At 44.1% G+C, this 23336-nt stretch overlaps 1 protein-coding gene across 1 annotated transcript in view; it reads right to left on the bottom strand.

The window, feature by feature from the left end:
• itga8 (integrin, alpha 8) overlaps nucleotides 1-23336 on the bottom strand; it is a 352157-nt gene that overhangs the window by 95777 nt on the left and 233044 nt on the right. Inside the window, exon 23 of the mRNA XM_070881330.1 lies at nucleotides 21380-21460. Coding sequence (XP_070737431.1) covers nucleotides 21380-21460 — 81 coding nt within the window. The remainder of the gene's footprint in view (nucleotides 1-21379; nucleotides 21461-23336) is intronic.

The raw sequence follows: 23336 nt of genomic DNA, 5'->3' as shown, positions 1-23336 counted from the left end.
TATTAATCCAAACCCAAATTATAGGTGAAAGACTGTTAGGGAAATTACATTTTTTCCTATTCTCAACTATGCAATTCAACTAATTAAAATCAGACTAACCAGATGGAGAAAAACACATTTTCCTTCCATCCCTCTTCCCGTCTTCAGAATGAAAAGCAAACAATTTCTGATAAGGAATAATGTGTTCTCTTCATCCTAAACAGTAACCAAAACTATATTTCGTTCATTTTTCAGAAAATCACCCACGTTGTCACTAGTCAATTCAACAAAACTTCCAGACTGTTATGGGTGCTATATTTTTCTTTTTGGTTTTAATGTCAGACAATTAATTTTGTGCTTTTGATGGTTTTGAAGCTCACCAGCTAATAAACGCTCTGGTTGCATATGTGGGTGTAATCCCTATGGTATTTCCTTCCTGCTAAAGTGATAGCATGGCTTTCCCAATCGGCCTTGCCTGCAGTCATCTTGTAATGAGAAGTTTGTTTTTCTTTGTTATTTCCTAATCTTTAGCTTCCTCAGATTTACTGTTTGCCACCATTCTGGGTATTGTAAAGAGTTTGTTATACCTCAAGTCAACAGTTGCACTAAGATTCGATGGTCTGATTTTACAAAGTTCACATTTTTTTGTAATGTTATTACATTTTCATTTCTGGAGCAATAAATTTGTGGCATGTCATAAACCTCTGTCTTTAAAATGATTGGAACAGCATTGCAAAATTCTCAATATTCTATTGGTAAAAGCGTGGTTAGAGAAGTGATGTCAGGATATGGGAAGTAATGAGTGCAATGCCAGTTAACATATCAAATCACTGCAGACAGCAATACACAAAGGGACCAGAAAGCTTAATTATATTGCCAGATCAGCTCTCTATAAGCCCGGGGATGGCATGTTAAAACCGTAAAGTGGACTAGTCAGTTTGCACTTTTGAGTACTATGTTGGTCACCAGTCTTTCCTCAGAGTTCAGACATAAGTGAAACATTCAGACTATGGAAGTAGTGTAGAGAAGAGCCAAAAGACTGATGCCTGGTGTGCAAGGATACCAGGAGATATGAGGAAAGACTAGGGGACTGGGTCTTTTTAACCTTGAAAGACATAGACATAGACATAGAAAATAGGTGCAGGAGTAGGCCATTCGGCCCTTCGAGTCTGCACCACCATTCAATAAGATCATGGCTGATCATCCCCTCAGTACCCCTTTCCTGCTTTCTCTCCATACCCCTTGATCCCTATAGAAAGGAAGTGATGGAGATGGGCCATTGTAGAAATATACAAGATATTAAAAGGCGCACAAAATATTAATTTGAAGCATGACTTCAAGTTATGTCCATCCACTGGAACAAGAGGACATAAGCTAAAACTGGTGAAAAGAACGTTTGGGACAAATGTCAGAAGAACGTCTTCATAATAACAGTGATCAGTACCTGGAGTGAACTTTCAGGTAAGATACTGCAATGGAAACCTTAGACTCAGTCAAGAGGTAGTTGGATAAGTGATATGATTGTGAATATGCATAGTTGAATACATACATAGAGGAGGCTTCTTTTTATACAACACTGGGCAATGGGATGTTAAAATATTGAAGTGATTTAATCTGTGTGGCTCAGCTCTTAATGGATGTTAAAACGTTTAAAACAGAAGTATCTAGTATTGCAACAAATTGAGTGTTAATTTCCCAAAATTAATAGCATTTCCAGTTTGATAATCCCAACTTAAGATAAAAGAGAAAAGAAACCGGTCAGTATCACAGCTATTAAGGTTAGCCAACTGATTGGAAAAATAGTAACTTTGTTCATTATCTGATAGATTTTGACAGCAATAATACCAAAAAAAATGACATTTTACAGATTCTAATATATTTCCTTCAAATAAGGGATATGTTTATCTCGTTATTGAAAACCAATATGCTTAAAAAAAAATTGTCCTCAGGATGTGGATGATGCTGGCAAGGTCACATTTATTGCCCATCCCTAGTTGCCCTTGGAAGATCATGGTGGGCCACCTTCTTGAGCTGCTGCAGTCTTTGTGGTGATGATGCTCACACAATGATGTTAGATAGAGAATTCTAGGATGCTGACCCAGCAACAATGGAGGAACAGCGATATGTGTCCAAGTCAGAATGGTGCATGACTTGGTGGACAACTTTGAGATGATGTTGTTCCTACAACATTGCAGTCATTGTCCTTCTCAGTGGCAGAAGTTACAGGGGAGGGAAGTGTTGTTGAAATAACCTTAATGAGTTGCTGCAGTGCATCCTGTAGCTATGACATACTGCAGCTACAGTGTGGGAGTGATGCAGGGGGTCGATATTCAGTCCAGTGCCATGAGCACTGATCAAGCAAACTGCTTTGTCCTGGATGGTGTTCACCTTCTTGAGTGTTGTTGCAGCTGCTCCCATCCAGATGAGTGGTAGGTTCCAGACTTGAGCCTTGTAGAGCCTTATTAAACCCCTCTCCCCTGCCTCCTCCACCTTCACCTCCAACAAGTGCGAGGAGCTGTCACAAAGATTGAGACCATCCGTTCAACTGCCTCTGCCGCTTCCCTCCCTTCCCCTAGCCCACTCCCCCCGCCACACGCACCCCCCCCTCCAACTCCCTGCACATCCCTAGCCCTGAACTCGTATCTTTCTCTAGTTTCTCTTCAATCTACCCATATGCCTTCTCTGAGCTCATCTTGTCCATGAAACCTACCTCCTGCTCCCACAACTCTATTTCCACCAAGTTACTGACCACCCAACTTCCCTTCCTGGTCCCCATAGTTAGCTAATATTGTTAACGCTTCCCGCTCCTCAGGTACTGTTCTCCTCCCCTTCAAATCTGCCATCATCTCCCCACTCCTCTAAAAACCCACTTTTTGACCCATTTGCCCTTGCAAACTACCGTCCCATTTCCAACCTCCCTTTCCTCTCCAAAGTCTTTGAACATGTTGTCGCCTCCCAAATCCGTGCCCATCTTCCCCACAACTCCATGTTTAAATCACTCCAATTGGGTTTCTGCCCCTGCCACAGTACCAAAACTATTCTCATCAAGGTCACAAATGACATCGGACATGACTGAGCTTCCGACCACAAATCCGCCTCATCAACAAGATTGCCGACGTCTACCTCTATAACATCACCCGACTCCACCCCTGCCTCAGCTCATCTGCTGCTGCAAACCTCATCATGCCTTTGTTACCTCTCGACTTGACTATTCCAATGCTCTCCTGGTCAGCCTCCCATCTTCCATCCTACATAAACATGAATTAATTCAAAACTCTGCTCCCCGTATCCTAACGCACCAAGTCCCATTCACCCATCACTCCTGTGCTCACTAACCTACATTACTTCCCAGTCTGGCAACACCATGTCAATTTTAAAATTCTCATCCTTGTTTTCAAATCCCTCCATGACTTTCCACTTCCCTATCTCTGTAGCATCCTTCAGCCATACAAGCATTCAAAATCTCTGTGCTCTTCTAATTCTGGCCCCTTGTGCATCTCCGATTTTAATTGGTACACCATTGACGGCCATGCTTCAGCTGCCTGGGCCCCAAGCTCTGGAATTCTCTCCCTAAGCCTCTCTGCCTCTCTCTCCTACTTTAAGATGCTCCTTAAAACCTACCTCTTCGTCCAAGGACTTGTTCCTAATATCTTCTTATGCAGTTCAGTGTCAAATTTTTGTGTGATAATTGCTCCTGTGCAGCGCCTTGGGATATTTTACGAAATTAAAGGCACTTTATAAATGCAAGTTGTTGTAGATGGTAAAGAGACTTTGGGTGGTCAGTTGGTCAGCCATTTGTCGCAGAGTACCCAGCCTCTGTCCTGCTCTTGTAACCACAATGCTGATATGGCTGATCCAAGCTTCTGATCAATGATTATCCTCAAGATATTGATGATGATGATGATGACGGTGTTGAAGATCAGGTGTCAGCAGTTGATTTCTTCTTGTTGGAAATGCTAATTTTGTGGTAATGAGGATACCTGCCTCTTAGCAGCCCAAGGTTCAGTGCTGGGCCCCCAGCTATTTATAATATACATTAATGATTTAGATGAAGGAATTGAATGTAATATCTCCAAGTTTGCAGATGACACTAAGCTGGGTGGCAGTGTGAGCTGTGAGGAGGATGCTAAGAGGCTGCAGGGTGACTTGGGCAGGTTAGGTGAGTGGGAAAATGCATGGCAGATGCAGTATAATGTAGATAAATGTGAGGTTATCCAATTTGGTAGCAAAAGAGGAAGGTGGAATATTATCTGAATGGCGGCAGATTAGGAAAAGGGGAGGTGCAACGAGACCTGGGTGTCATGGTACATCAGGCATTGAAAGTTGGCATGCAGGTACAGCAGGTGGTGAAGACGGCAAATGGCATGTTGCCCTTCATAGCGAGAAGATTTGAGTATAGGAGCAGGAAGGTCTTACTGCAGTTATCCAGGGCCTTGATGAGGCCACATCTTGAATATTGTGTACAGTTTTGGTCTCCTAATCTGAGGAGCGACCTTCTTGCTATTGAGGGAGTGCAGCGAAGGTTCACCAGACTGATTCCCGGGATGGCAGGACTGACATATGAAGAAAGACTGGATCGAGTAGGCTTATATTCACTGGAATTTAGAAGAATGAGTGGAGATCTCATAGAAACATATAAAATTCTGACGGGATTGGAGAGGTTAGATGCAGGAAGAATGTTCCCGATGTTGGGGAAGTCCAGAACCACAGTCTAAGGATAAGTGGTAAGCCATTTAGGACCGAGATGAGGAGAAACTTCTTCACTCAGAGAATTGTGAACCTGTGGAATTCTCAACCACAGAAAGTTGTTAAGGCCAGTTCGTTAGATATATTCAAAAGGAAGTTAGATGTGAGTTAAAGGGACTTACGGCTAAAGGGATCAAGGAGTATGGAGAGAAAGCAGGAATGGGGTACTGAAGTTGCATGATCAGCCATGATCATATTGAATGGTGGTGCAGGCTTGAAGGGCCGAATGGCCTATTCCTGCACCTAATTTCTATGTTTCTATGTCACAATGTTATCCAGGTCCTGCTGTAAGATGGCATGGGTTGCTTCATTAACAGAGGAGTCGTGGATGGAGCTGAACCCTTTGGAATTCTCAGAAAACAGCTCTGCGCTGTTCTTATGAAGTGATGATCATTCTTTAAGCGAATGAAGATGGTTGGCTTGAGCACACTGCACTGAGGAACTTCTGGTGCGATGTCCTGGGGTTTCAATGATTGGCCTCCAACAAACACAAACCTCTTCCTTTTGTCAAATTTGGCTCCTTTCACTGAAGTGTTTTCTTTTTTGAGCCCCATTGACCTCAGTTTTTCTAGAGTTCTTTGGTATCATACTTGGGCAAAGGCTGCCTTGATACCAAGGGTAGCTATTTGCCCCTCCGGCATTCAACGCTGGTGTGCATAAGCAGATTATGGCTATGAGGTGGTTTGAAGATGAGTGGTTCTGGCCAACCGCAAACTCAACATCAGTAAGCAGGTTATTGCTGAGTAGATCAATAAGCACTCGCATGCAGATTAATTATGCAGTCATAGAGAATTTCTATGGAGAAGCATTTTCATCATTGGCTCAATACAGTCACTCTACTGTTAACAGTGGATGCATATACATCAATAACGGTCCAGAATAAATAAGTTTTGAATAAGAAAGCACCATTACAATTAATTAAAAAATGGTGTATTTTTTTTAGTTTGTTAATCTTAATTAAAATGTAGCCAGTATTGCTGACTTTATACTCATGTTTACTTATTTGTTAAAATTAATGAATGGAGGAAAATGTAGCCAAAGTATCACCTCGTTGAATAATTTTTAACTTTATTCGGTCAACAGGAAAAGAGTGGGGGAGTAGTTAAAATGGAGCGGTGTTATTTCCCGCTCTGTTCCAACCAATTACCCATTTTATCGTCCCTGGCTTTGACGGCAGATGAGGCACCCGCTGGAGTCTAGCTCGATCCTCATTAATTGATTTGGACTCACTCCTGAGTGGGGAGCTAACTGCGGCCACCCCACCAGGTAAAGCTGTTGGGAAGCCAGCAAGGTCCTCTAAAGTAAGTTTTTTAAAAACTTTCCTTCGAGGGAAAAGGACAATTAAGTGTTCTCCTCCAGGTCCCACGATGAATGTCCGGACCTCTGCTGTCCCAGGCTCCTCCCCTCTCCCCAACCGTGGGACCCTCAAAACGTACCCCCTTCTCGATTTACCTTGCTGCTAGCAGCTTTCTCTTGGTGCCAAAGGGCGGCCTCTCTCAATCTGTTGCTGCTGCTTTCAGAACAGATGAGCAGCTGAATGATGGCATTCAAATAAGGCCCAACATTTAAAATCTGACAGGCTGCCAATAAAGCTTCCCGCACGGGATCACTGTCTGCTCTCTTAACTTTCCCGCTAGGAGTTAAAATCGGTCCGAATTTATTTATGTCTTTGAAATTAAATGTGTAATTATTTAAAAAAATCAAAACTTGTCAATGGATTAATCATAGAACCATAGAATGGTTATAGCACGGAAGAAGGTCATTCAGCCCGTCAAGCCCGTGCCAACTCTCAGCTAGTCCCACTCCCTGTAGCCCTGCAATTTTTTTATCTTCAGATACTTTCCCCTTTGAAAGATAAAATTGAGAGTGCCTCCACCATGCTTTCAGGCAGTGCATTCCTTAACCATTCGAAGTCTAAAAAGGATTTTTCTTATGTCACCTTTGGTTCTTTTGCCAATCACCTTAAATCTGTATAATCTAGTTCTCGACCCTTCTGCCAATGGGAACAGTTTCTCTCTATCTACCCTGTCCAGAACCCTCATAATTTTGAACACCTCTATCACATCTCCTCTCAGTCTTCTATACTCCAAGGAGAATAACCCCAGCTTCTCCAGTCTATCAACGTAACTGACGTCCTTCATTCCTGGAATAATTCTCGTAAATCTTTTCTGCACCTTCTCTAAGGCCTTCATATCCTTCCTAACGTATGGTGCCCAGAATTGGACACAGTACTCCAGTTTTGGCTAAACCAGTGTTTTATACAGGTCCATTATAATTTCTACACTTTTGTACTCTATGCCTCTGTTTATGAAGCCCATGATCCCGTAAGCCTTTTTAACTGCTTTCTCAACTTGCCCTGCACTTCAACGATTTGTGCACATATACCCCCCAGGTCTCTCTGTTCATGCACCCCCTTTAGGATTGTACCATTTAGTTTATATATCCTCTCCTCAAAATACCTCACTTCAGGCTTTTCTGTGTTACATTCCACCAGCCTGTCTATGGCCTCCTGAAGTCTATCACTATCCTCCTCACTGTTCACTATACTTCCAAGTTTTGTGTCATCTGCAAATTTTGAAATTATGACCTGTACACCCAAATTGAAGTCATTAATATATATCAAGAAAAGCATTGGTTCCAGAACCGACCCCCTGGGGGAACACCACTGTATACCTTCCTCCAGTCCAAAAAACAACCCTTCGCCACTACTCTGTTTCCTATCACGGCCAATTTCTTATCCATGCTGCCACTGAACCTTTTATTCTATGGGCTTCAACTTTGCTGGCAAGCCTATTATGTGGCACTTTGTCAAACACCTTTTGGAAATCCATTTACACAACATCAACTGCATTGCCCTCATCAACCCTCTTTGTTATCTCATCGAAAAACTCGATCAAGTTGGTTAAACACGATTTGCCTTTAACAAATCCGTGCTGGCTTTCCTTAATTAATGCACCCCAAGTCACGGTTAATTTTGTCCCTGATTACTGTTTCTAAAAGATACTGAGGTTAAACTGACTGGCCTGTAGTTGCTGGGTTTATCTTTACACCCTTTTTTGAACAATGTTGTAACATTTGCAAATCTTCAGGCCTCTAGCACCACTCCCATATCTATGCAGGATTGGAATATTATGGCTAGTACCTCCGTGATTTCTGCCCTCAATTCCCTCATCATCCTAGGATGCATCCCATCCGCTCCTGGTGATTTATCTACTTTTAAGTGCAGCCAGCCTTTCTAATAACTCTTATTTATCAATTTCTACCCTATCAAGTGTCTCTATTACCTCTTCCTTCACTATGTCTATGGCAGCATCCTCTTCCTTGGTGAAGATAGATGCAAAGTACTCATTTAGTACCTCAGCCATACCCTCTGCCTCCATATGTAGGTCTCCTTTTTGGCCCCTAATTGCCCCACCCCTCCTCTTACTACCCCTTTACTATTTATATGCCTATAGAAGACTTTTGGACTACCTTTTATGTTAGCTGCCATTCTATTCTCATACCCTCTCTTTGCCCCTCTTATTTTCTTTTTCACTTCTCCTCTGACCTTTCTATATTTAGCCTGATTCTCAGATGTATTTGCAACCTGACATCTGTCATACACGCTCTTTTTCTGCTTCATCATATCCTCTATCTGTTTCATCATCTAGGGAGCTCTAACTTTAGTTGCCCTATCTTTCCCCTCGTGAGAATGTACCTCGAATGTACCCGAGCTATTTCCTCTTTAAAGGCAGCTCATTGCTCCACTAGACCTACCCCATTCCTCAGAATCAGATTCATCGGGCCAGAAACATACTGAACAAGAAAGTTCTCCTGAACACACGTCACAAATTCTTCCCCTTCTCTGTCCTTTACACTGTTATAATCCCAGTCTATGGGCTCAATTTTCCCCAGTATTTGCGGCGTTTTTTTTTGGAGCAGGCTGCTTTTTCTGGCCTTAACTTAAAAATCCCCAGTTTCCCCAATCAATTTGCATCAGTTAGTTCCAAATTTTTTAAGTCCGTTTTTTTTTCAGCCAAAGGGGGCGTAACCAGCCAGCTACGCTACTTCTGGCCATTTAGGGAAGTTTGGCCAGCTGAAAGTTACTCCAGTTCTGATTAGGCCAGCGTATGTGGCCTGTCCTGAAAAACCTTCCCTAGAGTTAAGGAAAGCGGCGCAGCAGATGCCCGGACACACTGAAAGAATTGAACAACACATAGCAGCAACTTACCTCCAACCCCGCCCAAAGGCTGTCCGCCATTCGCGGTCCCCGGTTCACACACACAGTCCTGTCCATTCGAGAGAGACAGAGACAGAGACAGAGACAGAGAGAGAGAGAGAGAGAGAGAGAGAGAGAGAGACACAAACCGATGACTGAGAAGACCGGACAGCCTTCAGGCGGGGTTGGAGGTAAGTTGGTGCTATGTGTTTTTCAATTCTTTTAATGTGTTGGGAGCTGGCTGTATGCTTCACTTTGTAGCCTCAGCTTGCATTGTGTCCCTGGTTACCATGGCAACCCGATCTTTTTGGCGCAGATCAAGGTTCCACCCCCAAAACTAAAGGTCGGGTTAGACCATGCCAAAATGAAGAGATGCAATGGGGAAACTTACAACATTTTTTGGGGCATCCTTGGGCCCCCAAAAATCGGGCGTAACTCTTCAAATACGCCAATAAAATGCTTTGGGGAAAATTGAGCCCATAATTAGGAATGTTGAAGTTCCCCATTATTACTACTTTATAGTTCTTGCACCTCTCTGTAATTTCTCTGCAAATTTGCTCCTCCATATTTTCCCACTATTTGGTGATTTATAGAATACACCTGGTAGTGTAATGATACCTCTATTATTTTTTAACTCCAGCCATATAGATTCTGTCATTGACCTCTCCAGGACATCCTCCTTCTCCAGCACTGTAACATTCACCTTAACTAATACTGCCATGTCTTCGCCCATCTTTCCTTCCCTATCTTTCCTGAACACCTTATAACCAGGAATATTTAATACCCAATCTAGCCCTTTTTTGAGCCAGGTCTTAATTATTGCCACATCATCATATTTCCATGTGGCTATTTGTGCCTCCAGCTCACCAACCTTGTTTACTACGCTTTGTGCGTTCACATAAATACACTGTAAACCTATCTTAGGCCATCATGTATTCTCACTCAGTTGGACCCCACCTAATACCTTACTATTTCTTAATTTAGCACTCTCTGCCTCTCCCAATCCTTTGAGCACTTTACTTCCTCTTTCTAATGTTACATCCTAGTGCCCATCCCCCTGCCAAACTAGTTTAAACCTTCCCCATCAGCACTAGCAAACCTTCCCCTGAGGATATTGGTTCTGGCTCTGTTGAGGAGCAACCCGTCCAGCCTGTACAGGTCCCATCTCCCCCAGAACCGGCCCCAATGGCCAGGAATCTGAAGCCCTCCCTCCTGCACCATCTCTCCAGCCATGCATTCATCTGTTCTATCCTATTTCTATACTCATCGCACGTGGCACTGGGAGTAATATGGACATTAATACCTTTGAGGTCCTACTTTTTAATCTCCTTCCATCTCCCTTAAATCTCTCCCACAAATCAGTGGGGATAATGAGCTGCATCCTCATATATAGAGCAGTGCCCAATTGCAGTGGCACATGCTGCCCTCTCAGGATGTCAACATGTCTGTTCCCTCTTAACCAATAACTGACATGGTGCCACGTAGCCAATTGGACCAGACAGACCTTACAGCAGCCAAAGTGCTGCAGTCTACAGTTGGGTACTCACAGGTTCAAGCTCCCAGAAGTTGCTGACTATGAGAATCTCCAGGATCCCAACATGTGCAAGAGCAGCCTTCCACCAGCTTTTCTATAGCTACTTGGGGAACACTTCGTAGTGTGGCATCGAGGAGCCCTAGTAAAATTGAAGTCAATGGGATTCAGGGGAAAGAATCTCCACTGACTGGAGTCATACCTTGCACAAAGGAAAATAGGTGTGGTTGTTGGAGGTCAATTATCTCAGCCCTTGGACATCGCTGCAGGAGTTCCTCAGGGCAGTGTCCTCGGCCCAACCATCTTCAGCTGCTTCATCAATGAGCTTTCCTCCATCATACGGTCAGAAGTGGGGACGCTCACTGATGATTGCACAGTGTTCAGTTCCATTCACAACTCCAGATAATGGAGCAGTCCATGCCCACATGCAGCAAGCCCTGGACAACATTCAGGCTTGGGCTGATAAGTGTCTAGTAACATTTGCACCACAAAAGTGCCAGGCATTGACTATCTCCAAAAAGAGAACATCTAACTACCTCCCCTTGATATTCGACAGCATTACCGTCATCAAATCCCCCACCATCAACATCCTGGGGATCAGCAGTGACCAGAAATTTAACTGGACCAGCCACATAAATACTGTGGCTACAAGAGCAGGTCAGAGGCTGGGTATTCTGCGGCAAGTGTCTTACCTCCTGACTCCACAAAGCCTTTCCACCATAAGGCAGAAGTAGATGGAATATTCTCCACTTGCCTGGATGAGTACAGCTCCAACAACACTCAAGAAGCTCGACACCATCCAAGACAAAGCAGCCCGCGTGATTGGCACCCCCATCCACCACCTTGAACATTCACTCACTCCATCATCGATATACCGTGGCTGCAGTGTGTATCGTCTACAAAATGCACTGCAGCAACTCACCAAATCTTCTTCGACAGCGCCAAACCTGCGGCCTCTAGAAGGACAAGGGCAGCAGGCGCATGGGAACACCATCACCTCCACATTCCCCTCCAAGTCACACACCATCCTGACTTGAAAATATATTGCTACTCTGTCATAGACGCTGGGTCAAAATCCTGGAACTCCCTCCCTAAAAGCACTGTTTACTGAACCTTCAACACGCGGACTGCAGGTTCAAGGTGGCTGTCCACCACCTTCTCAAGGGCAATTAGGGATGGGCAATAAACGCCGGCCTTACCAGCAATGCCCACATCCCAGAAACAATTTTTTTTTAAAAAAATGGTTTACAAAATTCAACCTGATGACTGCAGACAGCATCGAATTACTTGGAGCAATTGTGCTGGATTACCAATTACCACAAGCAAAATCTACCCATTTGTCACATAAGCAGGCAGTACAGCACAGCATTACGGGAAGGATTCTACCACAAATGTTTAATTTTATGATTAGATCAAAGAGGCCCAAACATCAATTACAGAAAGGACAGTGTAGTGATTGGAGATTAAGAACAAAACTTAGTAAAGTAGCTTCAAAGAAAAGAACCTATATTTATAGATCACCTTTCACATCCCAAAGCACTTCACGGCCAGTGAAAATAATTCTACAGATTTACACTGGAAGAAAAACATGACGAACCTATGAGGAGAAGATGTCTAAACAACCACCTCAGCATTTCAGCAACTGCAGAACAGCCCACCTCAATAACAAGTACATTCTATTGATTGGTTGGAAATGACGAGTGAGCAATGAGGAAAACAAGCACTCAGGCCGGGATTTTCTGTACCTGGGCGGGTCGGGTCATGACGCTGTTGTTGCTTCCGTCCTGCTGCAGAAAATGACTTCCAATAATGGGGCCCACTCTACCCATTACCCGGCCCTATTAAATGGTGCAGGTCTGATGACATCATCTATGACATGGTCCAGACGGTATATTTAAAGGAACCATGGCCACATTGCATTTGAAGGTTCATCTAGGAAAGTGCAGGCATCACACTGGAGGTTTTCATTGCTCTAAACTGTTGTGGAGATTACTGCACAGAGGCAGAGGACTGCACACAGCTTCTCCGATGACTCCCTCCATAATCCAACACGCAAGGAGCCAATTTGGCATTGTCACCCCAATCCATCATAGTACCCCCTAAAGATGTAACCCAGCCATTCCTTACATTCATTCCATCATTCTTACTCAACCTTTCCTTCTTTCCCTTCTTGCAGAAGAAAGCACACAATAAGAGGGAGACAACTGAAGGTGGGCCTCCATTATTTGCAGCCTTCAACAGCAGAGGAGGCTGCGTTGGAAGTCTCAGGAATAGTTCAGCAGCTGGAGGTGTGAGCTGGAGAAAGGTGGACATCTTAGTAACCCAGTGACAGAATTACATATCAAACAGCGACATGGCTTGCATCAGTCACTCATATAGGGACTGATGTCATCATCCACTGAATGGTCATCATGTGCATAATTTTATCTGCACCCATTCTTCATATGTCATATCTAACTCATCTCTTTACTCTCCCACAGGTCCATCAAGAGGCGCCCCCCCCCCCGCAACCCCCTCCCGTCCCACTGACCAGGAGGAAGAGCTAGACAACTCCTCAGAGGAGCCTCCAGCCTCTGAGGATGCACCGTCACCAGACATGAGCGCACCGAACACCAGCACAGATACGCACACCTCGTTGGGTCCCAATCGAGATACAGTTGAGTTGTCACTAGGTCCGTCACAAGTTACAAGTGAGCAAGAGCAGATGGTGGAGACAGGAACAGCAGGAGGGCGCAGGACGCTCCCAGCTCTGCTCAGCTGCATACAGACACTGAGCCTCGGGAGCCATCCACAAAGAGGGCGATCCTGGAGGTGCAGGAAGAAGTGCAGGAGGCTGTGACAGGTTTTGCAACTGCGATGTCTGCAAATGTACAGAGAATGGTGGAATCAATCTCCTACATGAGCACCACTGTGTCGCAGACGATGGTGACTGTAGGCTCTTTTATGGAAAGGATGGTCACCTGCATGGAGCAACTAATGTGCAATGCACAGGAGCACATGCTATCTATGGAGAATAAATGGCTATCTATGGAGCATAATGGCAAACACGCATAGATCTCCTGTCTAGGAGGGATGTCAGTTTAGACGTGGGTCCTCATGGCCCCACTGATGTGCAGCAAGGTGCTCTCCAGCTCCTTGCTAACAGGAAAGTGTGGGTGGCCCATGAGAGGAATGACAGTGAGGGGAGAGGGAAGTGTGGGCACCTCTCAAAGCACTCACACTTCTCCCCCGCTGCTACCCCCTCAGTCAGAGCCCCAGATGCCTCCTCGGACAGCGATGGACAAGTTTGCCCCCGGAGGAGCAGACTATGCCGGGGCAATCACAAGCTCCAAAACCCAGAGGATGTCCACAAGGTGCGTCTAAGCAGTTGCAGGAGGGAAGTGTGCAGCCCACCTCTACCTCTGCTGAAGCCACAGGGGTTGCACCTCGTAGAAGAATGCAGAGTAGATTCACAAGGGTGTGTTTTCGTCAATGTTAATGGCAAGATTCCATTAATGTATTGTCAACCATTAAAATCTTTATTTTCTCAACTTTCCCATCTTGGACAGATTTGTGTGCACCTTTGGAAGTGGCTTAGTGAGTTGCAGTGAATGGTGAGTCATAACCTTCAGCAATGGTGGTCAGTGTGAAAGAAATGGCTTGGTTATTGTCAGGATCTTTTATAGTGTTACTGTGGGGTGGTGCCAACCTGGCGCAGCATTTGGCAGCCATAAAGACGTACAGAGTAAAGTTAAGTAAATCTGGATATGATGAGGCCATCCCTGGCCTCCCGGGCAGCAATGTGGTCGGGTGCTGATGCCCTCTGTCCTGTTCAGCATCAGGTGGTTGCGGAGAAGGTTGGTGGTGGTGTTGTTTTTGGTGCTGCTGGTGTTGGAGCTCATCGTGATCCAATTCTGAGGACCAAGCTGAGACAGTATAAACGGTACCCAGGCTGATGGGATAGATGGAAGGTCAAGTAGGGTTGACAGAAGCGATCTATCAATGGTGAGAGAGGTTCTTCCAATCAGGTGACACTGGATGGAGACTTTGCTGGAAACACTTGCAGCCTGCAGAAAGTTAAATCTGTGCTGGCAATGTAGTCAGCAACAGCTTCTGCCTGAGGGAAGTGATCAGCTGTGAGGTCGGAGCTTTTATACTACACTTGATGCTGTCAAGCAATCAGCTGGATCACTGGCCACTCAACTCCCGCCTCAGGTTGGCAGACATGGTTCCCGAGCTGCATGGCTCCTGTGGCCACACAGGGACATTTGAAATGTAGGGGGGAAAAGTTCTTAAGTGTCTGACAACAAGCTTATAATAATTTCAATTCGGTCGCCCGTCTCTGCCAGTCAGGTCGCTGCCGCACCGGCAAACGCGTCCGAGGGAACGACACGTGGGGGCAGGATGAGGGCGGGTTCCTGACCCGCTCCGACTTATTTCCTATTTCCCACCCAACCCACCTCTGATCACGCCTGCATGGACCCCAGAAAATTCCGGCCTTAGTCTCATTCTGATCAGAATACCACAGGTCTGAACTGGGCAATAAGAAAAATACCATTAATATGAACAGGATTTCATCTGCTGCAATTACTTTGGACTATTTTATAACCCAAGTCTTTTAAAAACAGTTTTGCATGTAATACAAACCTTTTTCAGGACATATTTATGTAGTAGATTCAACTGCAAAATAAAATAATTAAAAGGTACACCTCTCTGACAGATTGCTTAGGCTGAGTGGAAACAAGTTTTTTGGTTACGGTTTGGTTTAAAACAATGTGGAAGGGAAAACTATGTGACCATAGTACCTAATGTTGCTTTGCTGTAATCAGATCAAGGAAAAGGAAACTGTCCATCAATGGCCAACCCACATCATCGGCATAATCAATCATCAGACTGCAACATTTACTGAATCAGCCCTATTTCCTTCACTTGAAACAAAAACGAGCACACATCCTGGAAGACTGAAATTAGAGCTCACTCAAAATGAATTCGAACAACCATTTGAAATGTGAATTGAAAATACTGATGAGAGAAAAGTGATACCAATAAATTAGCTCAACGACATTAACAAATGCTTGAAACTATGGGGGGAATTTTAACCTCCCTCGCCCCCCCCCCACGACGGGCGGGATAAAGTCACATACTTAAATATTGCTCGTAATGCAACCCCAACCCGCCGCATACGTGCCTTGGGCATTTTTATGGTGGCGGGTTGCGTGGTGTTTCTGTGTTCTGCTCTCAAGAGGTGGGACACCATTATAATATTTAAATCAGGCACCCACAGTGCAATTGGGAGCCTGATTTAAATTTAATGTTGATCAGCTGGGTTTCCCACGGCTCTGGAAACCCAGCAGCAAAATGAAGACAGGATCAGCTGGATCAAGCAGGTAAGTGCTTTTTATAGCACTACTTGTGAGCCAGGAGGGGCAGGACCCCCTCTCCCAGCCCATCAAGAAAATCTGCTGTCGCAATCAGCCAACGCCCCCCCCACCGCCCCCCCCCCTTGCCAAATCCATGATACCGCGCCTTCTGCCCAACGATCTCTACCTCCATCACTCCCCGCCCACCCCCCTCCACTTTCTACCCCAACCCCCATCCTGCCCCACGATCTCTTCCTCCCTCCCGATTGTCGGTCCAAACCCCGCCCTCCGTTCTGCCCCACAATCTTTCACGGTTTCCGGGGACTGTCGACAATGGTCCCCAGCTGTAGCTTTCTGCCGCTGGTTTTCCCACCCAGCAGCCAAGCAGCCTGTCAACGGAGTACAAAGATGATGGCGGTCCCGCTGTTAAATTTGGCAGTTTCTCCATGTTTCTGGGATTTCAGGATTCCCCCCACCCCCACAACCGTGCTCCCCCACTCCCTCCCCTTAAATATCAGGGCCAATAATTCCCCCTAAGATAACAATGGCAGTATAGCAAAGATCAACCTGTAGACAACAAGCAAAATAATAGTAAGTGAAATGGATCAACTTTGTCTTTAATTACCTTAGTGTAATTGAAAGCTTTGCTGAAACAAAACGTGCTTGAATAAGTGATGTAGTTATATCAAACACATGGGGCTGGGTTGTATAACCACTACACTAACATATTCTTGCGCATTTTCTTGTGCTGGTCTTGCCCATCTTCCCCACAACTCCATGTTTGAATCCTTCCAATCAGGTTTCCGCCCCTGCCAGAGTACCGAAACGGTTCTCATCAAAGTCACAAATTACATCCTTTGTGACTGCGACAAAGGGAAACTATCCCTCCTTGTCCTTGCCTTGATGGAGTAGTCTATGCCACAGTTGACCATTCCATCCTCCTCCAACACCTCTCCACTGTCGTCTAGCTGGGTGGGACTGCACTCGCCTGGTTCCATTCTTATCTGTCTAATCGTAGTCAGAGAATCACCTGAAATGGCTTCCCTTCCCGCTCCTACATCGTTACCTCTGGTGTGCCCCAAGGATCTATCCTTGATCCCCTCCCATTTCTCATCTATATGCTGCCCCTTGGCGACATCATCCATAAACACAGCATCAGTTTCACATGTACACTGATGACACCCAGCTCTACCTCACCATCTCTTCTCTCGACCTCCCCACAGTCTCTAAATTGTCAGGCTGCTTGTCCGACAACCAGTTCTGGATGAGCGGAGATTTTCTCCAATTAAATATTGGGAAGACCAAAGCCATTGTTTTTGGGCCCTGCCACAACTCAGTTCCCTAGTCACTGACTCCATCCCTCTCCCTAACATCTGTCTGAGGCTGAACCACACTGTTCACAACCTTGGTGTCATATTTGACCCTGAAATGAACTTCCGACCACATATCAGCAGCATAACTAAGAGCGCCTATTTTCACCTCCGTAACATCGCCCGTCTCCGCCCTTGCCTCAGCTCATCCACTGCTGAAGCCCTCATCCATGCCTTTGTTACCTCTAGATTTGACTATTCCAATGCACCCCTGGCTGGCCTCCCACCTTCTACCCTACGTAAACTTGAGGTCACCTAAAACTCAGCTGCCCGTGTCCTAACTCACACCAAGTCCCATTCACCCATCACCCCTATGCAAGCTGACCTACATTGGCTCCTGGTTAAGCAATGCCTTGATTTCAAAATTCTCATCTTTGTTTTCAAATCCCTCCATAGCCTCCCCCCTCCCTATCTCTAATCTCCTCCAGCGCCCGAGATATCTGCACTCCTCTAATTCTGCCCTCTTGAGCATCCCTGATTATAATCCCTCAACCATTGGTGGCCATGCCTTCTGTTGCCGAGGCCCTAAGCCCTGGAATTCCCTCCCTAAACCTTTCCACCTTTCTTTCCTCCTTTAAGATGCTCCTTAAAACCTACCTCTTTGAGCAAGCTTCTGGTCGTCTGTCCTAATTTCTCCTTATGTGGCTCGGTGTCAAATATTTGGCTTATAATACTCGTATGAAGTGCCGACAATCATTTTACTACATTAAAGGCACTATATAAATACAATTTGTTGTTGTTGGTTTGTGAATGATAGGAACCCACGAACAACATCGCTGATATTCTCAACTGTTCTTGTGCCATGATAGACTTAGGTGCAGCAATAATGAAAATGGAAATTCTTAAATTAAAATAAATGAATCATTATAGCTCCTGGAAAACAACGAAAAATATATTTGTGGTGAATCACATTTTATGGGTTCCAGTTGCTGTGTTAAATTAATTATATCAGCTGCTAATGAAAATGTTGATTCCATTAGAGATTTTTTTATGGCAAACTAACACTTTTATTCTTAATATCAAATGTCTGAGACATTCAAGTTTTTTCAATGAAAGTCAAAGGGAGCCAACCACTCCCCATGCCTGGTCTGCCGTAAACATTACTGTTAGATGGCCATGCAACCCTCTCAGTGGTACACACAATTGCTCGAAGGCCCACTACCAACTTTGCACCCCAATTAAGGATGATCAATAAATGCAACCTTGCCAATGCAGCACATATTCTGAGAACAAATATTTAAAAAGACATTTGGGGGGGAGGGGCGAAATTGGGTTCCTTTGCGCCTCCCGTTAGCGTCTCTGCGGGGTGCCGACGGGGAGCAAATAGGTTTGCGACCGGGCGCAGCGAGAGCAATGAAAACCGCTAAGTTCAGCATTGTGCCCCGATCTCCTTCGCCCGGGGACCGTGACGTCATCGGCGTGCGCATGTCCCCGGTCGTGCCCCAGACCTGAACTTACGTTCCGCTCCCAGCAACATATCCGGGCGAAACATCGGCAGCTGCAGGTGGCGTGCATCGGGCGGCCGGCCACTTTAGGGGCGATGCTTAAAGGCGAGGTGCCTGAGGTACGTAAAAAAAACCTTGCCTTCTCTCTTGCAGGTTTTTTCACAGGTTCGTGCCCGCGATCGATCAGCCCCATACTCTGCTTGAATGCCGGGCTGATCGGGCAGGATCACATCTGTCGTCGTGGAGAAGGTAAGTTTTTTTTCCTTTGCAGAGCCTGCAGCGATGGCTCTTCCGTTTAAGGGCGGGAAGGAACCTTTCAACGTGGCACGCTGCATGGCCCAGTGTGCAGCACTGCTGAACTCACTGCCCCACTTGCTGCCAATTGCGCTCCAGGAAGGAAGTGGAGCGCTTGATTTAGCACCCCACTTCCTTCTTGGAGCGCAAACGCGAGTTTTTTAATAGTTTGAAATCATTAGCGTCTGCCGCTAATTTTTCAAACTTTTAAAAGTTAGTGCCCCAAATGGGACGCTCCTTATTTCACCCACTTAGTGACTGCAACACGTGAATATCATCAGAACAGAAGATTAAATAATAAAGGAAGAGGTCTTGCATTTATATTGCCCGGTTCATGTCCTCAGGGTGTCCCAAAGCACTTCGCAGCCAATTATTACTTTTTAGTTATTGTTGTTATGTAGGCAAATGCAACAGCTAATTTGTGCCCAGCAAGGGAGCACAAACAGCAATGAAATGGAAGACTAATTATCCTGTTTTGGTGTTGTTGTGAAATAGGGTACATTTTATTTGTTATTAGACACTGATCTCTAATTTCCTGATATGCACGTTTGGTGAAATTTGTAAAATTAACATTAGTATTATATGGGTTTGGTTATAGACACAAAGCAAGTATGCGCCAAAATCCTTAGCATCTACCGCAGCAATTCAAATAAAGTGTATGTGTAATTAACATAGCATTTGAATTTAATTTCCTATTTTTGTGTGCTGTTGCAAAAACCTCAATACTGGAAACTGCAATATTGCATAATATTTGTGGGAAATCTTAAAAAGTTGAGCTTTTCAATTTCTTCTCTTTTCTTTCTCTTCTGTAATTACCTCTCTCTACCACTTGCCTTTGCTTCATTTTATTCTCATTATTCCCGGTTGTGCCTCACTTAATATTAAATGACAGAGCCTCCCTGCTTTTGATTTGATTCCGAGAAATGAATTCCAATACTTTATTTGCATTCTTTATGGTGTGATCAACATGTGTTGCTACTTTCGACGATTTATGTATCTATTCCCAGATCTTTGGTTCCTCTATCCCATTTAGTTTCTTACCTTCCAAAAAATAAATGGTCTCATAATCCTCCTGCCAAAATGAACAACCTCACAGTTCACTATACTGAATTTCATTTGCCGTTTATCCACCCATTCTGCAAGCCTGTTTCTGCCTTCTTTTATTTTGATGCTGTCTTCCAAATTATTAGCTATACCCCCCAATGTATTATCATCATCTGCACATTTTGAGCATATCTCCAATTCTTGAATTAACATTATTTATATTTAAACAACAGTGGTCCCAGCACAGACCCCTACAGAACACCTACAGACCCCTACCAGTCTACGAAACTTTCCTTAACTCCTATCATCTGTTTTCTGTTTTGTAGCCGTCTTTCAATCCATTCTTCTACTTAGCCCCTGACTCCACATGCCGTCTTTGTCATGTGTTTCTTAGATGGCAACTGTAATATATGCATTTATGAGTATGCTCACAGGTTTGTAGAGCTGTCGCTTTGTGAGTGGCTTAGCCAATCGTGTGATGTTCACAAGACTCAATAAAACCCCAGTTAGTTGAGTCTAGGTCATCCACAATGAGGTATGCAATTGTGAACCTAGTGGATGAACTGGTAATGTGTAGTGTGATTGTTAAACCTTTGTTAATAAACCAACTAGTTCTTCATAGCAATGTGTTGCTATGAATTCTTAAGTAAAGAACCCATGAAGCAAATACATTACAGCAGCTTATCAAAGGCCTTCTGGAAGTCCATGTCTACCTCATTTACTGCATTGCCTTGTCCAATCTTTCTGTTAAATAATTCACAAAGGTTAGTTAATTATGACCTGCCTTTTAGAAATGAGAGTGCTGACTATTTTTTAATTTATTCTCCATCACTGGATGAATTGATATCTTGGGGGTCATTTTAACTTTTGGTAATAGTGGAAAATGGGCAATATTGGATCGGCCACCCGTTGTATAACTCTCCCAATTTTGCTTTCCATTTATTTCATTGGAAGTCTGCTTTAACTCACTCAACTCTTTGTCCCTATTAATTGCAGTTTTCATGACGCCGTGGAAGGAGAATGGTAGGCTGCTGAAGGAGTCCACAAAGCAAGTCATTAAAAAGACAGAAAACAGTGGTGGAGGAAGAGGTGAAAAGCAGTAAGGCCCACGCAACAGATACAAGACAGAAGAGGCCCATAGCAGCATCCTACACAACCACTAAAGCAGGATTTGTCATTTTGTTTTCCTGATTCTGAGACCTGATGAACTTTAAGCAATGTAAGGAGGGGAAACTGGAGAAATAGGTTACCTGAGCCAATCTTACTCTGAGCAGCATTGGCCTAGATCTAGGTGCACGTTTTCTTGGTCAGTCAAAGAGATTCAGACAAAGTGCGAATGCATGGCAATCGTTATAACCAAAACTATTGAGATGCGGAGATCAAGATGTACTTTATCCGGTTTCCAAGTAGGTGAGGACAGAAACAGTACTTACCCTCGGATGTCAGTCTGAGCGACTGCACTGATGTTGATCTGCAGTTGGACGAGGTTGCTGTTTGGATTATCCTTATTTGAACTGCAATTTAAGTCAGAAAAAAACTAGTCCAAGAGAGGTAAAACTTAAAATTGTAGTGTAGAAATCAGAATTGGAGCAATCAATAAAAAACATTTGCTGCAGGAATTATACCTTGCATGATATTTTTATTGCTAATACAGCACACAAACTTTAAAAAACCTCAGAGTTAATTGTCAGTTGATGAAGTGCTTTTCGTCAAACAAATATTTGCAAAAGAATATTTTTAGAACCAAAATATCAATACAAGTCACTAATATTTATTGAGGTAAAGAAAGAAAAACAATGGGCAGACTTCAACTTAACTCCCTTATATCTTTAACAGGAATGTTAGAACATGCTTCATGACAGATGACCGAGTTACTCTGTTTTTGTTGTTTGCAGTATTTACTTTGATGATTTGTTATATTTCAGAATCTAAAAATATAAAGGTCAAACGGGTTGCAGTTACAGACTTCCTCCCAACTTGACATTTTTGAATCAGTTTATCTTTCAACCTACCCTTATTTTTCCACTTTTTGGACTCATGGCAAAATGCCATCAGACTATGAAGGGATTTAGCTGCAAAATGAACAACTCCGGTTTTATCCTTGCACTCAGAATAATCAGTTAAGTGAGGCATTTTTGATCAAAAAAACTTTTAACTGGGCAACAGGTTTCTGTACTGTACTCAAAAATAAAACCAGTTCACTAAAAACATCTCAAATCAGGTCTGCAGGTAATGAAGAGAGTTAAATTACCCATAGCGTACAGGCAGTGCATGAAAGGAGAATTAATGGCCCGGAATATGCAGTGGTAATAATGGCGAGGCCGTCAGCGCTAGCAGTCATTACTGTGTAAAACTGACAGCAACCTCTGGCACAGCAACCTCTGGCACATGCGCAGTAAAACACAGAATGTACATCTCACAATATTTATTTTGCTTTCTGTACAATGATTTATATTCCCTGCTTTTTACTTCATGCTTTGCTGTCTGTGAGAATTCTTCAATCTGATTGGCTGATCAGTCTGCCCCCTGCCTACTGGACACCACAGATCCCCTGTAGATGGCGCCAAATTGAAACTGGCGTCAGAATAGAGGAAATCTGCATTCCAGAGTCAGTTAAAACTTTTGTGGGAGCTTTTCTCGAGGTCAACAGCGAGTGCTGTCCCTTTGCCGCTGACCGCAAAATCTGGGCCATTATATTTGCCTTTTTGTTTACATATACACAGGATGCCACTCTTATGAACTACTTGAAAGTTCAGATGTGTTAGGATAAGCTCAAAAGAACACAGACACTGAGTGGCCAATTAGAATGTATTGACAAGAATGTTCTTCCCCTATCTAAATTGCCACTTGCTAGGTATAAATAGTGCACTATGAGCCAATGCAGCAGTGGAGTGTGCAGTTTGGGTGAGAATGGAGAGAAAGTGCAGAAGACATAAAGCAAGATTTATAGATTAAGATCCGCAGTTCATCATAAATGGCTTTGGGACATTTTTCTTTGTTGAAGGCACTATATAAATGCCAATTCTTGTTGATATAATAGCAGTGACATACTTTCTGTGAAGTGGAGGGGAAAGCCACTAATGCTCAGAGGATGAAGAAGGCGTAGGAAGCTATCACACAGAAGGTCTTAAAGGGAGGTTGCATTCACTGCTGCCAGATTAATCTGTGATACTGCTGAAAGTGAACAATATCAGCAATGGTGCTCTCAGGTTTTCTGATATCTCCCTGGAGGTCTTAGTGGAAGAGGTGAGGGCAAGGAGCGTCATTCTATTTCCCAGAAGTGGGAAGATTGGCAAGACTTACATATAATAAGCTTGGAGAAAGGTGGCAGAGATGGACATTTCTGGAAGCATCACACCCCCAAAGGACCTGGATTCAATGTAGGAAACA

Source organism: Pristiophorus japonicus, chromosome 5 (assembly GCF_044704955.1).
Source record: "Pristiophorus japonicus isolate sPriJap1 chromosome 5, sPriJap1.hap1, whole genome shotgun sequence".
NCBI classification, from domain to species: Eukaryota; Metazoa; Chordata; class Chondrichthyes; family Pristiophoridae; genus Pristiophorus; species Pristiophorus japonicus.
The sequence above is the reverse complement of the archived record's forward strand: the minus strand, read 5'-3'. Positions and strand labels throughout refer to the sequence as shown.